Source organism: Eschscholzia californica, unplaced genomic scaffold (assembly GCF_041429995.1).
Source record: "Eschscholzia californica isolate CP2 unplaced genomic scaffold, dmEscCali1.0.p SCAF_5, whole genome shotgun sequence".
Taxonomy (NCBI): Eukaryota; Viridiplantae; Streptophyta; class Magnoliopsida; order Ranunculales; family Papaveraceae; genus Eschscholzia; species Eschscholzia californica.
Genome location: NW_028238472.1, coordinates 40,637,790 through 40,650,920, shown reverse-complemented (window position 1 = coordinate 40,650,920; position 13,131 = coordinate 40,637,790). Strand labels below are relative to the sequence as shown.

At 36.8% G+C, this 13,131-nt stretch overlaps 1 protein-coding gene across 26 annotated transcripts; it reads right to left on the bottom strand.

The window, feature by feature from the left end:
• Positions 1-6,452: 6,452 nt before the first annotated feature.
• LOC147539225 (methionine aminopeptidase 2B) lies at positions 6,453-12,897 on the bottom strand. Of its 26 annotated transcripts, none has more exons than XM_086640126.1 (15): positions 12,607-12,884; positions 12,076-12,211; positions 11,472-11,626; positions 10,681-10,765; positions 10,343-10,379; positions 10,131-10,238; positions 9,406-9,505; positions 9,142-9,287; positions 8,968-9,059; positions 8,611-8,705; positions 7,428-7,524; positions 7,186-7,329; positions 6,887-7,104; positions 6,664-6,796; positions 6,453-6,589 (listed from the first exon to the last, which is right to left on the bottom strand). In XM_086640126.1, exons 3-14 carry the CDS (start codon positions 11,574-11,576, stop codon positions 6,686-6,688), a joined length of 1,338 nt encoding a protein of 445 aa, XP_086496252.1. In that variant the 5' UTR covers positions 11,577-11,626; positions 12,076-12,211; positions 12,607-12,884; the 3' UTR covers positions 6,453-6,589; positions 6,664-6,685. The 26 variants fall into 26 exon arrangements, with proteins under 26 accessions (XP_086496252.1, XP_086496251.1, XP_086496253.1 ...); XM_086640125.1 differs by having other exon boundaries at positions 12,076-12,184; XM_086640127.1 differs by having other exon boundaries at positions 12,076-12,169.
• Positions 12,898-13,131: the final 234 nt, after the last annotated feature.

The window sequence follows — 13,131 nt, the reverse complement described above, 5'->3', positions numbered from 1 at the left end:
AAAAAATTAACCGTTTGTTGATTTTGTGTTTACTTCGCTTTCGTGTAGGGGCGTCAATAACTCTTCCGGTCAGGCTTTTATACCTTTCAGTTATATGGTTGCCAATATACTTGAAGGAATTCGTCAATTATTCTATCATTGATGATTCTTTTTCAATATTGCCTCGTCTGTTTTTTTTTCTTTGCTCTCCAACTTGAACTTTGGAAGTAGGAGAATCTGAGTGGGGAGTTGGTGTAGGTGAGGCACTCGTAACATCATCAATGCCCAGTTCTTCAATACTTAGACCAGAGATAGGTGTGTGCGGAACATTTGATATATCAACTTCAGCTTGCCCGGGTGTCATTAAAAATGTCTTAATTGCTTGTTCTGCGCCAACGAGTGAAGCAATCAAAATCCCAGAAAACAACAAAACAAACCGGTCAAAATGGGCATTCCACTCTTGACTCCTCCATATGAAGGTTAAATGACTACTCCATATAATCTAAGCTTACTCAGATTTTAATCAGTTGTGACAAAAAACCCATAAAATAAAGGTTTAGAGATAAAAAGCTTACTCGGTCTTGTATTCCTTCTCTTGACTTCTTTCTTTTTGTATTGATTGAGAGTAAGTGATTAAGCAGGGAGATGTGGTCAAAGATATACTAGTAAAAGTTTGAAAATTTAGAAAACGATAGTGATTTAGGCTGGAGTTAGAGAAATCATTCTTTATTTTATCATATCGAGGATAGATATAAATCATTCTTGGGTCATGTGTTAAGACGGAAATTCGGCTTTATTGTTCAGTTGTTTGACACTTCAGAAATTTTTCTGTAGAATATGAATTTGATGTGAGAGGAGGAAACATATGTGTCATTTCCTTCTATGGTTACACATATTAGTATGTAACCTCATTTTCACTTCATAATATTATAGGCTCCGCAGAAGTTTTCAGGATTTGCAAAGTTGTGTCTAATTTGTTTAGAAAGTTTTGCCTGATTGACTTTTGTTAGATGTAGTGAGTTTGTGATTTCAGAAATGATATAGTTTCTCTCAAGTTCAGAATTGGTGGATAAAACTAGGGAGAAGATTAGAAAATGTTGGTTAGTTGTCTTCTTAGCATACGGTTAGATTTTTTAGCATCGTAGTGGTTGCTTCGAAAGGGATCGTGAGATCACTTATCGAGGGTTCATTTCATTGTATGTCAGATTGCTCGGATTTTCGTGTGAATTTTATTCTCATCAGAATGATATTGTTTGAGTGTCTGTTTGGGAGTTTGTATTCGTCATCAGTTATAGATTTGAGATATAGATTTTCTTCTGTCAGATTGGCATAGAGGCCAAGAGAGTTTTGTTGATTATTAGACTATGAGGGTGACAGAATGGTACAGGAGATTCTGACTTTGGTGAAGTACCACTAGGAATAAGGGAATCCTAAGAAATTTATAGGTTACATATGTCTGATTTGGTGTCGAAACAAGTTGATTTATTGGTTCGAGTTATGACAAATTGTACCGAGACTGACAATTGTTTTTTTCAATTCTACTCTCTTCGAATTTCGAGGACGAAATTCCTATTAAGGGAGGGTAGTATTGTAGCCCCCTGACCTTGGAGTCGGAAAATCGTATGGATTGGATCGTCGAGCAAAGCTAGCGATTTTTTTAGGAGTTGGTTTCGAGTATTTAGTTCAGTTGATTCAGACGATCCATTGGATAGATCTTGAGAAATAATTAATTTTGATTGGTCAGACGTAAACATCGAACATTGTTTGGCTACCATTTCGTAGTCGGTAATTTTCTTGGTGACCGAATTAATAAGAGCATAAATAATGGTTAGTTGTGGGAGGAAGAATAAATTAAAAGGTTAAATTTGGACTCATAAGGTAAATAATGAGGTTTGAATTAGTTAGATATAAAGATGATGGGACTTGTTATCTCGTACTTAAAAGTTAGGGAAGTTAGGGACGCGAAAGTAACTTAATTCACATGGCCACTTATAAAATCGACTTGTGGCACCCTAATCTGCAGGCACTCCAATTGTGTCCCAGATCAGCAAACTCAGAAGCCCACTCAATGGCACAGTCAGTCCTCCACGCACCTCAAACCGAGTGGTCTCTTCCTTTGTTTATACTAAGCTTTGTATTAGTGTGTCAACTTCATTTTGTATTCTCAATTGCCTTTTTGGCCTATTTATGAAGTTTGATCCAAAAAAATATGGGAGGGGCGCCTAGAGTACTATCCTTGATAGGGGTGGGAATCGGGTGGGTTCGAGCAACACTTAGCCGGACTCGGGCGGATCGACCAAGAGTAAGCCCAACCCGCTTGAGGTTGACGGTCGGATCAGGCCGGACAGAAGGCTTCAAATCAGAGCCCGTAGCCCATCCGAGCCCGCCTGCCCGAGCGGATTCCAACGGACTCGGGCCGGACGGGCTCGGGTAATTATACTTAAAAATTATAAAAAAAAAAACAATTTTTTTTATATAAACACAAATAATTACTTAAAATAACATTTCATATATGATTATACACATCAATATATCATCATCATCTTAAACAAAAAATTTACATCTTATTACATAAACATCATGAAATAAATCAGAAAAGTTTATAGAAGATAAAAGAGAGAGAGTTTGTCAAGCACCGAGAAAGCAGAGAGGTACCGAGAGTCTATCAAGAGAATTGTCGAAATAATCTTCGGTTTTAGTTTCTTCAAAGTTTATAGAAGATAAAAGAGAGAGGGGGAGACAATAACTATATGATACTATGACAATAATGGACTAAATGACTAATGGTTTATGGTTATGGTTTGATGGAGTTTTGGTATCATGGATTAATGGAGGCAGAGAAAGAGAGAGGTGGAGAGAGGGAAAGGTGGAGTCGTGGAGAGAGAGATAGAGAGAGGCAAAGGCAATTTAGGGTTAGGGTTGTTCTGTTTAGGGAATACTTTTATAGGCGTCCCTATTTAATCCAACGACTGAGGTCTAATTTTAAGAGACGCTCAACCTCAACATGATATGAGAATTTTAGGCTATTGTTATACATCAATTCATTACTTGCAAAAACGTTATAGATATGAAACTCGTATGTCGTAATATACTAACGAATATGATTTTGATTTATGTATATTGTGGTGTGATGCTATTATATGTGTGTGATGTGATGGAGTTGGTGGAGGGTTGTGGAAGTTTTGTGGTTGGTTCGACCCTCTCTACCAGATGCGATATAGGTATGGAGCGTATGGGGTCGACGCTAACACAAGGGTAACCTTGTGGACCACATTCTTATACAACGTGAATACCAACTTGTCGTATCGCTTTTGATTGTTTATTACAAATGGTGTGATGTTATTATGTATGTGTGACGTGAAGGATTTGGTGAAGGGTTGTAGGAGTTTTGTGGTTGGTTCGACCCTCTCTACCGGATGCGATATAGGTACGGAGCGTATGGGGTCGGCGCTAACACAATGGTAGCCTTGTGAACCACACTCTTACATAAGGCGGACACCAACTCGTCATGTCGCTTTTGGTTGTTTGTTACATATGTGGTTTACTTTATTTTTAATGGTCACAACCCAGATACTATTCTTGGACATCTTTATATGTTACGTGGTTGTCTATTTGTTTGGTAGCTCTTGGAACTGTCTATTGAGGCTTTAGAGGTTTCGAAATCTACTTGTTGGAGTCTGACCCAATCTTTTATTTTTCAGGACAAGGAAATGGGGAACTGCCACTTGCTTGAGTCATAGTTAGCCTTGTAGGAGTTTCTTTAGTGGTTTTCTTTCTTTCTTTAGGTAGTTTTTGGAGTTCTATCTCCTAAATAATTGGTGTTTTTTGTTTGATCTTGTCCGACATATGTGTCGAAGATTTAGAGACATCATGTGAGCTTTGAGAAACTTGGTAAAGTTTCATTTGTTGATTTATTGTTACTTTTTGAGCTTCATGTTCGATACTATTTGTCTCCTTGATGAGTATATCGTATATGTATACTGTTCTTGGGAGAAATGCTTTAAGTTTAGGTTTTCATGGCGGTCGACGTGGAAACCTGGATTTGGGGTGTTACAGTCTTCTACCAGAATAACTCGTGTCGGTGAGTATTATGGCCCTTACCAGTTGTTAGCGTGCATGTACTTTGTGTAGCCTCGAGGAGGAGTATGTATTCCAGCTGGTGATCTTGTCTTATGAGGCTAGTGGCGTGGCGTCGTTTTCTTTGGTTTTGGTTTATTGACTTTATCGTTATTTCAAAATTATGTAGTTATTTCAGTAACCAAACTCGAATATGTATATACATAACACTTAGAGTTGTTTATAAGTTGTATTAGTATTTACGAGGTTTTTGTAGTTTTTTTTTTGTGGTTTGGGTTTCGATCCGAAACTGAGTTTGTTTAGCTTCCGCTCTAGTTTATTTTTCTTGTATATGCGAATGTATGATTTGCATGACAAGTTTTACAGGTGCGACCGGTTCGATTTACAGAGGAGATTTTGTCGGATTTTTGTCTCGTCTGTGAATTGTCGGGACGTGGTCGTGTCCATTTTTGGACACGGGGCGTCACATGTTAGACTCCACAAGCTTACCCGAAAGGCCTTGCTCACTTCTCAAGCTTGAGTGCACACGTATAGCATGCGCTCCGAACTTTATAGCGAGAGATGTGAGATTATCACACTCAACTCGACTTTCGTTATATCTTTTTTTTTATCAATGCTCTTTGTTTCTTAAACTCAACTTTTTCTCTTTTGTGCCATCTCCCATAAGACGTCTCTCTCGAGTTCAACTTTTGTCTTTTTTTTAAATCTCCCTCTCTAACTCTCGATGTTAGTCATCGCTCGTATCACTCTCTTTAAGTCGTCGCTTGATCCTTTGAAAATTGTTGTTTGATCATCTTTGAATTCTTCGCTACGACCCTTTACAACTTGTTGCATTCGTCTCCTCTACAAGTCGCTGCTTGATCCTCTCTGAAACTCGTCACTCGACCTCGTTTGTCTCTCTCTAATACAACTTGTCACCCGAATCTCCGTCTCTTTCTCAAGAAAGTTTCAGATTCTCTTTTCTCGATCATGTTTCTTTGTATCTCAATCATCACTCGCTTTCTAATTGGACATAATCTAAGGTTTTCTTCCCCCAAACCTGGGGTTGAGGAAGTGGGCTCAAATTCAGCGATGAACTAAGGTTTGAGGGGAGAAATTAAAGGTATCTTCCTCCGTAATTCAGTGTGTCAAATTATTCTTACAATAGAATTCCTCAAAGAAAGAAGATGAACAACGAAAGGGCACTGCTTTGGGGAGCACATGAAATTTTTCGGGGTACAATATATTGAGTAAAATTTTTTGGCCTTTGTTTTCCCGAAACCCACGCCACCGTTCCTTCTCGTCTGTCATAATGGTCGTTGAAAAACGCCCATCGTCAGTGACCCCTTTGGTTTCCAAATCTTTCTTTCTTCTCCTTTCTCCCTCCTCCCCCCTGTCTACCTCTTTTGGCGAAGGGGAAGATCCACTTAGACGGAAGAGATAGAGAGAGTAGGAGATATAGAAAGAGAGAAAAAGAAAAGCGGAAATGGGAGGAGAAGAAAAAAAGGAATAGAGAGATAAAAGAAAGAAATGGTGATGGTGGTGATACTGTGATAGTCAGAGACTAAGAAGAAAAAAGTTACGACCTCGGATAATTTGACAAATCCCACAAATTTCATTTAAAATTTTGTACCTGGGAGGTTCTTTTTTGCTTCACCATAATGCTGGCCGAAACAAAAATCTAACTAAAAACACACATTTCAAATTAATTTTTTTTTCCTGTATCTCAGTCGTCTCTTTTTTTTTTTTTGTTAAAATCAGTCCTCTATTAAATCTTTATCTATCTTCTTCATTTCTCTCCCAACTAAATATCTTCTTCATTTCTCTACCAAAAGCAGCTAGCTGCCGTGAAGGAACTACTAGGGTCAACAGTGTAGCTGCCAAGTGCGAGCCATACGAGAGATGACCTCCTCCTCCCGCTACGTTGATCTTCCCTCACCCCTTTCTTGTCTTCTTCGAAATATTAGTCCATACGAGAGATGACCTCCTCCCGCTACGTTCGTCTTCCCTCACCCCTTTCTTGTCTTCCTCGAAATATTAGTCCTCCGAGAGATGACCTTCTCCCCCTCCCGCTACATTCGTCTTCCCTCACCCCTTTCTTGTCTTCCTCGAAATATTAGTCCTCCGAGAGATGACCTCCTCCCGCTACGTTCGCCTTCCCTCACCCCTTTCTTGTCTTCCTCGAAATATTAGTCCTCCACCTCCACCACAAAGCACGAGTTGCCCCCAAAAATTTTGTAGCTGGTCAAGATCCATCATTTTTTTCCTAAACTTCGACGGAACTCGTAGAAATACAGCCTTCCTTGTAATACATTTTCTTACTATGAAACACAAATCATTTATGCTCGCATAAATTGCAAATTTAACAACGAACAATATTAGCTATCCAGCATCAGAAAACAGAGAGCTTAGAATGATTGGAATGGAAGTATCAAATCCTGCTTAACTATTCAACTGCAGTTTTTCAGAAGCAGCCAAAACTTCAATATTTCAAGAACTTGGTGTTAAACACTCAACCCAGAATTCAGTTTTACCAAATCTTACTTGTATAAGACTACAACAAAAAGAACCAAAGAAAAATATTAAACTTAACGTAACTACCAAGTAAACTTGTGTTTCGAAGTTCGCCTCAGAAACCCTAGATATGAGATTAATAATCATCCCCCCTGGATATGACTTCTTTGCAAGTTGGACGAAGTAATATGGTATGCTCAAACTGGGATACATAGCTACCCTTGATATCGCATAGAGGAGGGTATGGCTGTCATAAAATGAAAAGTATCGTTGTTCAATTGCAACTCTCAAATTATATGAAAAGTTGCAGTTTGATTTAATTTAGTCACAGTAATACCTGAACAACACCAGTGTCGCACAAGTTTTTTAACGCCATCAAATATTTCGTCTCCCCAATGCGATCTAAATAACGCCTGCAAAAGGCTAACGTTGAGAAGTTCTTGTTGATTGTAGCAAGTAATTGTTTTGCTCGAGGCAGCCTTAGTGGTACGCGTCCAGCATCGAAATTTTTCATGTAATGACTGCACTCTAGATCTTCTCTAACATAACCTTTACCTGAAATTAAACATTTACGCAGGAAAATTGATACAAGTTTTGGGTTTTCGAAATGTTGTTATTTGAGAGAATAAAGGTTACCTGTCGATCCAAAAGTTTCAATTGCGAAGAATTCGCCTTCCTCCATTTTTGTCTGTTCCCCTCCTTTAACGATGGGGACAGATTTACCAGCATGAATCTGATAACTTCCTATGCTATGTCCGTTTAAGTTTCGGATGCTTTTCACTGCAACATAAATATCACAACGTCAGATAAAAATAGGACCAAGAGAAAGAGAGAGATCTTGTTCAGCTACCACCATTGTCTTACTAGAGCAAACATACCTTGGAATGTCTTCCCATTGATTTCAACCTCATACGACTCCATGACCTCTTGGATTGCAGCACCAATATCACAAAGGCGTACATCTATTCCAGCTTCCTAAAGAAATGAATGTCAAAAGAGAAAGAAAACGATAACAGAAATAGCATGTGGATATCGATTTGTAGCAGAACATAGTTCGGTAACTTATTTTCCTCTCATTGAAGATAATTGGTAAAGAACTTGGTGGAACTTCAAAAGAAGTGTCAGGCAATAAAAAATGACGAATTAAGAGAGAATTTTCAAACTATGTAACTAAATCAGGAAACAATAAAAAAATATTTGCCCATCCCCAAGAATTGAAAAGAAACTACAAATGATAAAGTAAAAAGCCCATCAAGAAGGAAACAAAACATATTTCCTTCCTACTGCTAGTGTATTGTTTTCGGGTATGGGTTCGATTCTCATATGTTTTTGTTGTAATTGCTGGATCAGAAAACCAATTCCTTTCTCTCTTTAATCTAGGGTTTGTTTTCTTTCGTTTTCATCCCTTATCTTCATTCTCTTTGATTTGGTTTAGTTTCTCATAGTTAACTGTTAATAAGAAAACCTTTTACTCTTTTCGGGTTCCTGTACTTTCAATTTCCGTTTTTCTGGTTTTGGGTATACAGTGTTTCTGGAATTGGGGGTTTAGGGTTTTCTTTTTTTCTATCTGATGGATTCGATTCAGAATCAAGAAGTTGAAGAAGAAGATGATAAAACTTTATTAAATCAACACCCAAATCACCAATCAGAATAAGGAGAAAAGGTTTTGCCGATGGAGATGCCGTTGGTAACATAAACAACAACATCAAAAAGGACTTCAACCGAAGATCGACGAATCAGGGCAAAAATCCTGATTACATATATGTATGTATAATAAATTCATGACCTTTAGGGTCCCTTACGTTTGTGATCTTTAGGATCCTTAACCTGTGACCTTTAGGGTCTTTTTATTTTAATTTTTTGCAATCTTGTACTCCTTTTCTTTCATGTTTGTCTTTACTTTCATGAGATTCATGTTGTAATTTTCTTTAGTAAATCCATGTTGTACTCAAAGGAGTCAAAAACATCAAAACCATGTAATTTGTTGGGTTGTAATCCTTCTATAAATGAAATTCTGGTTTATCTCAAAAAAAAAAAACCAAATATGGCAAAAAGAAGTACCTTGACTCCAGTGTTCGTCGCCTCTCGTGTCGCCTCAAGAAGTGGATCATACATAGGATTGAATGTGTGAGTAAATGCACAATCCACTATATGTCCTGAAAAATTAAAAATAAAATATCAAATCCCAGTTCAAATATCAAATAGGCATATGATATAGCATACGAGTCGTGTATGATACTATTATAGTTCTGCATGAAGCTCCTATGGTCATGGTATTCATGATGTGGTCAGCACCTACAAAAGAACTATTTCTAGTTCCTCCTGTACCCCTGCCCTGTTCTTCCAACCAACTCAACGTGTCCAGAACTGATATTCAAACGCTGATTGTGAAAACTAGTAGAGAAGTTCGGGTAATACCATCGATTTGAGTACCAAAATCCAACTTCATGACGTCATCATACTGAAGTACTGTCGTATCACCAGAATTTGGTGTCCAGTGAGCTGCAACCCTGGAATTATAATATCACTCTGTCAATCATCCCGAAACTCGACCAGGCATTATTGGATTGTATGAATGGAAACAGGCATTACCAGTTTAATGAGCATCCTGTAGGGAATGCAATGCCTGCTTGCAGACCATTCTCAGATATCAACTTACGAACTGTATTCTCCAAGGTTTCGCACAAATCAATCATTAACATTCCAGGCTTTAAGATACTCCTAATATATTTCCGAACCTGATGAAATAAAGAGAGATTGGCAAGGTTCCTGTTATTGTACGACATAAAAAAAAACAGATAACAGATGTACACATTTGTTCTCATGTGCTGTTGTGAGATAAGATTTAATATCAACCTGTCGATGAACTTCAGCTGCCTGGCGAACGGCATTATAGATAGGTTTTTCAAGGCGCTCCAGTTCCCTCTTCTCTTCAGAGGTAGTCCTCCACAGATTACTAATTGGCAAACCATCAAGAAAAAAATAAATGACAGAAGATTAAGACATTCAAACAAGAAAAGTGAAATTCATAATCAGGAGATGTTAGATTCAGTTACGTTGCAGAAATCAGATATTCAGGAATCAGGACCAACTAAAAGCATATTTACAAATGTCGCCCACAAGTAATTCCAACAAAAAAAAATACAAATAGTCCCAGAATCCAATTAAATGCAGGCAATTTTAGCTACCAATTGGTCCAATTCAAAATAAGTAGCACAAATTTTATAAGAAAGAACAAATAAATTTGGACTTCTTTCTAATAATAAGTCTATAATAAATTTTAGCTACCAATTGGTCCAATACAAATTGTATAATAAGTTTGGACTTCTTTCTGAACGATCCAAAGTCCAAACTGGTCAACCACGAGTAGAAAGGTGTAAAACTAAGTGAAATTTTTAACAGATTTGAACTTGAAGTAAAATATGCAAGGTGATATCAGTTACAACAAAGGCTTTGCATTTCGGAAATTTTAGTTTATTTTTTGTTGCCAGTCGGAAGTTTTAGTTTGTTTTAGATATAAATGAGACAAAAAGTTACCTATATTTCTCAAGTATTTAAGCTCATATATGAAATCTACTTACTCGTCTTTGTACTGTTGAATTTCACCTTCAGGAAACTCTCCAGAAGGGAAAAGATCAATAACAGGGATCGAGGGAGGATCGGTCTGCTGAAGAGGTTCTTTCTTCTTCCTGTAAATGATTCTAAATCTTTCAGTATTTTTTTTTACCACTTGATAGAAACTTTGAAATTACAGAATTTAAGGTAATAACCAACAAAAGAAAAGGGTGCTTACTTGCTTTTATTTTTTTTCTTTTTCTTCTTTGGAGTTTCTGAAAAAACCCATATATTAAGAAAACAAGTTTTAGACAAATCATAAGCGTAAGAACATTTCTAGGAAAGACTACAACATATTGAATTTTCTAACGTTATACTTATTCCTAATAATTATGTTCATATAATTGGGGTGAGCAGAAAGATACTTTTCTCACTGTGTATTTTATATTATGTGCATATACCTATATACACTACAGGGAGAGAGAGAGAGAGAGAGAGAGAGAGAGAGAGAGAGAGGCTAAGGAAAAGTAACGAAGAGTCGAAGATAACTAAAACACGAGAAAACTCAAGTTTGACCTTGTGATTCACCTAATGTTGGATCCTCTCCTTCGACACCATCAACATCCTTCTCCATAGGTGCCTTACCATTTCCATCTGTTGACTGCAAAATTTTATATTGAACAAAATTTTTGTATGCATAAAGTAAGTCGGCAGTATACACCGTATTGAAAACCATACATACGTGTTCATAAAGCTACTAGAAGACACCAACGTGAATGCAGAGGACGCCTAAAACCCCGAATCACACGCAATATTTGTGTAGTTTTATAGATATTGTAAAAGGTAAAGCTAGGATATTGGACTTGCTCACATCCAAAGTTGCATGAAAAGTGGCCACTACTGTTTCTCTATTTTGATATTCAAATAAGAGTACGAAAAATAGGTGAAACAATTCTTTATTTTGAGGCAGTGTAGCGTATAACGTATTTGTATGGAATACATTTCAAACAAACTAATATGGTGCATGTATGCACGAAAAGGATGAATTGTCGAGCATAGATAATTTCACTTAATTTCTCATAAATAATATGTTATTTTGAAGCTCGTCAAATGCTGCCCTTACGATACTTTCTCGAGTATGGACGTTAGTATGAACTAACACCATATAATTCTTTCTCGAGTACGGACGTTAGTATGAACTTTTACAAGTTTTATTCTGTACTGTTTTCCCTTTATAAAAAATGGATAAGCCACAAACATCCGAGATATACTCTGAAGAAAGGGTTACTGAATGAACCAATTCTCACCCACCACTAGCTTTTCATGTTAAAAGTACGTGAAAAATACAACAATGCATACCAGCTTACCGAGGCATGATTAGCTTGTTGTTCAAGGTGCAAGTTTTCCAACTGTACAGAAACCCCAACATCTTCTACCTCAACGGCTTGAGCGTTGGCCTCACTCCCAAGCATTGTATCTTCTTTTCTTTCTTTCCTTCCTATTCCCTTCCTTTCCTTTACTCCTAACATATGATAAATGCAAGTAAAACAAGTAACTCTCACAGACCTTGTGTTTTATAGAGAAAACAGTTCAATTCAATTCATTTCATGATCTTAAAAGACAAAACATTATCACAGATAAACCTAAGCGTCCAAAACCAAATTCACCTTGTTCATCAAGGGTCTAAACAGGTAAGATTCGTCAACCCCATTATCATATGGAATACCCAGGTGACATAAAACCCTTTGGATATAATATATAACTCTTTATACTAAAGAATACATAATGGAATCACATAAAGCTTGAATCTTTATCTAGTTAGACTGATTATTTTGTTATTCTATCAGGTTGTGAGATGAAGATGGGTAAATGATCAAACCCTAGAAACTAAATAGAATCAAGAACACCACAGCGTAAACCAAGAAATAACCAAATGAAAGGGGTAAATCTAGAGAGAGAGAGTTGTGTTACCTCCTTGTTTTGAAGAGAGAGATTGGAGTTGCAGCTTCTCGTCGTGGTGACTGATTGAATCTCTTCGTGTGGGGAGGAAGAAGCAAAGTTTAACCTATACAGGACTAGCCTAAAATTTTTATAAACCAAATTTCTTCTTACTGTAAATATGTAATCGCAAAACCTAACATGTAAAGGCAATTTTTGGTGTCAAAGTAAAGTTTTGCATTATTATTGCCAACAAACCACATGCAATTACCTAAATTAGTAATCAAAATTCAAAATTAGGTATCCACACAATCAAAATCAATCACCAAATTAAACTAAATTAGTAGCTCAATCTATCAAAATCAGTAACCCTAACAATGGAGTAATGAACAATGAATAAATTAAAAATCAATTACAAAAATAACCTAAATTACTAGCTCAATATATCAAAATCAGTAACTCTAACATTAACAATGAAGTAGTAGAGATTTAATAAGAATAAAAATTGAAGTAGTAGAAGTTTTAAATTAGAATAAAAAAGAAAAGGGAAGAAACGATGCTTACCTAGAAATTTTGAATCTTCAATCCATAGAACTATAGAAGCAAAAGAACCCTAGATAAGATCCACTTTGAGTCTTTCATGTTAAAGAAGCTGAGAAATTGAGAAGGATTTTATTTTGATGATAGATTGATAGAGATTAGAGAGAGATGATGAACAAAACCGATAAGTATGAAGGATTCAAGGTACGCTCTCTCTGAGATTCCTCTCAGTCAGAACTCAGAAGATGAAGACCACGACTCAGGTTTAATAATGTAGTTGGGCTTTAAGTGATAGTTTAGTTGGGCTATAGGCCCGATCTTGTAAGAGTTTGAATGGGTGGTTATCGAGCTTATCGAATGGGTTATAGGCCCGATCTTGTAAGAGTTTGAACGGGTGGTTATCGAGCTTAACAATGCCAAATCTAATGACTATCGTTGATCGTAGGCAATTTTCGAAAGAAAAAGAAAAAAGACCACGGCTCTTTCTGTCTCTAGTCGATTTTTGTTCAAAAGAAAAAAAAAATCCCCTAGCTGCAATTACAAAATTAT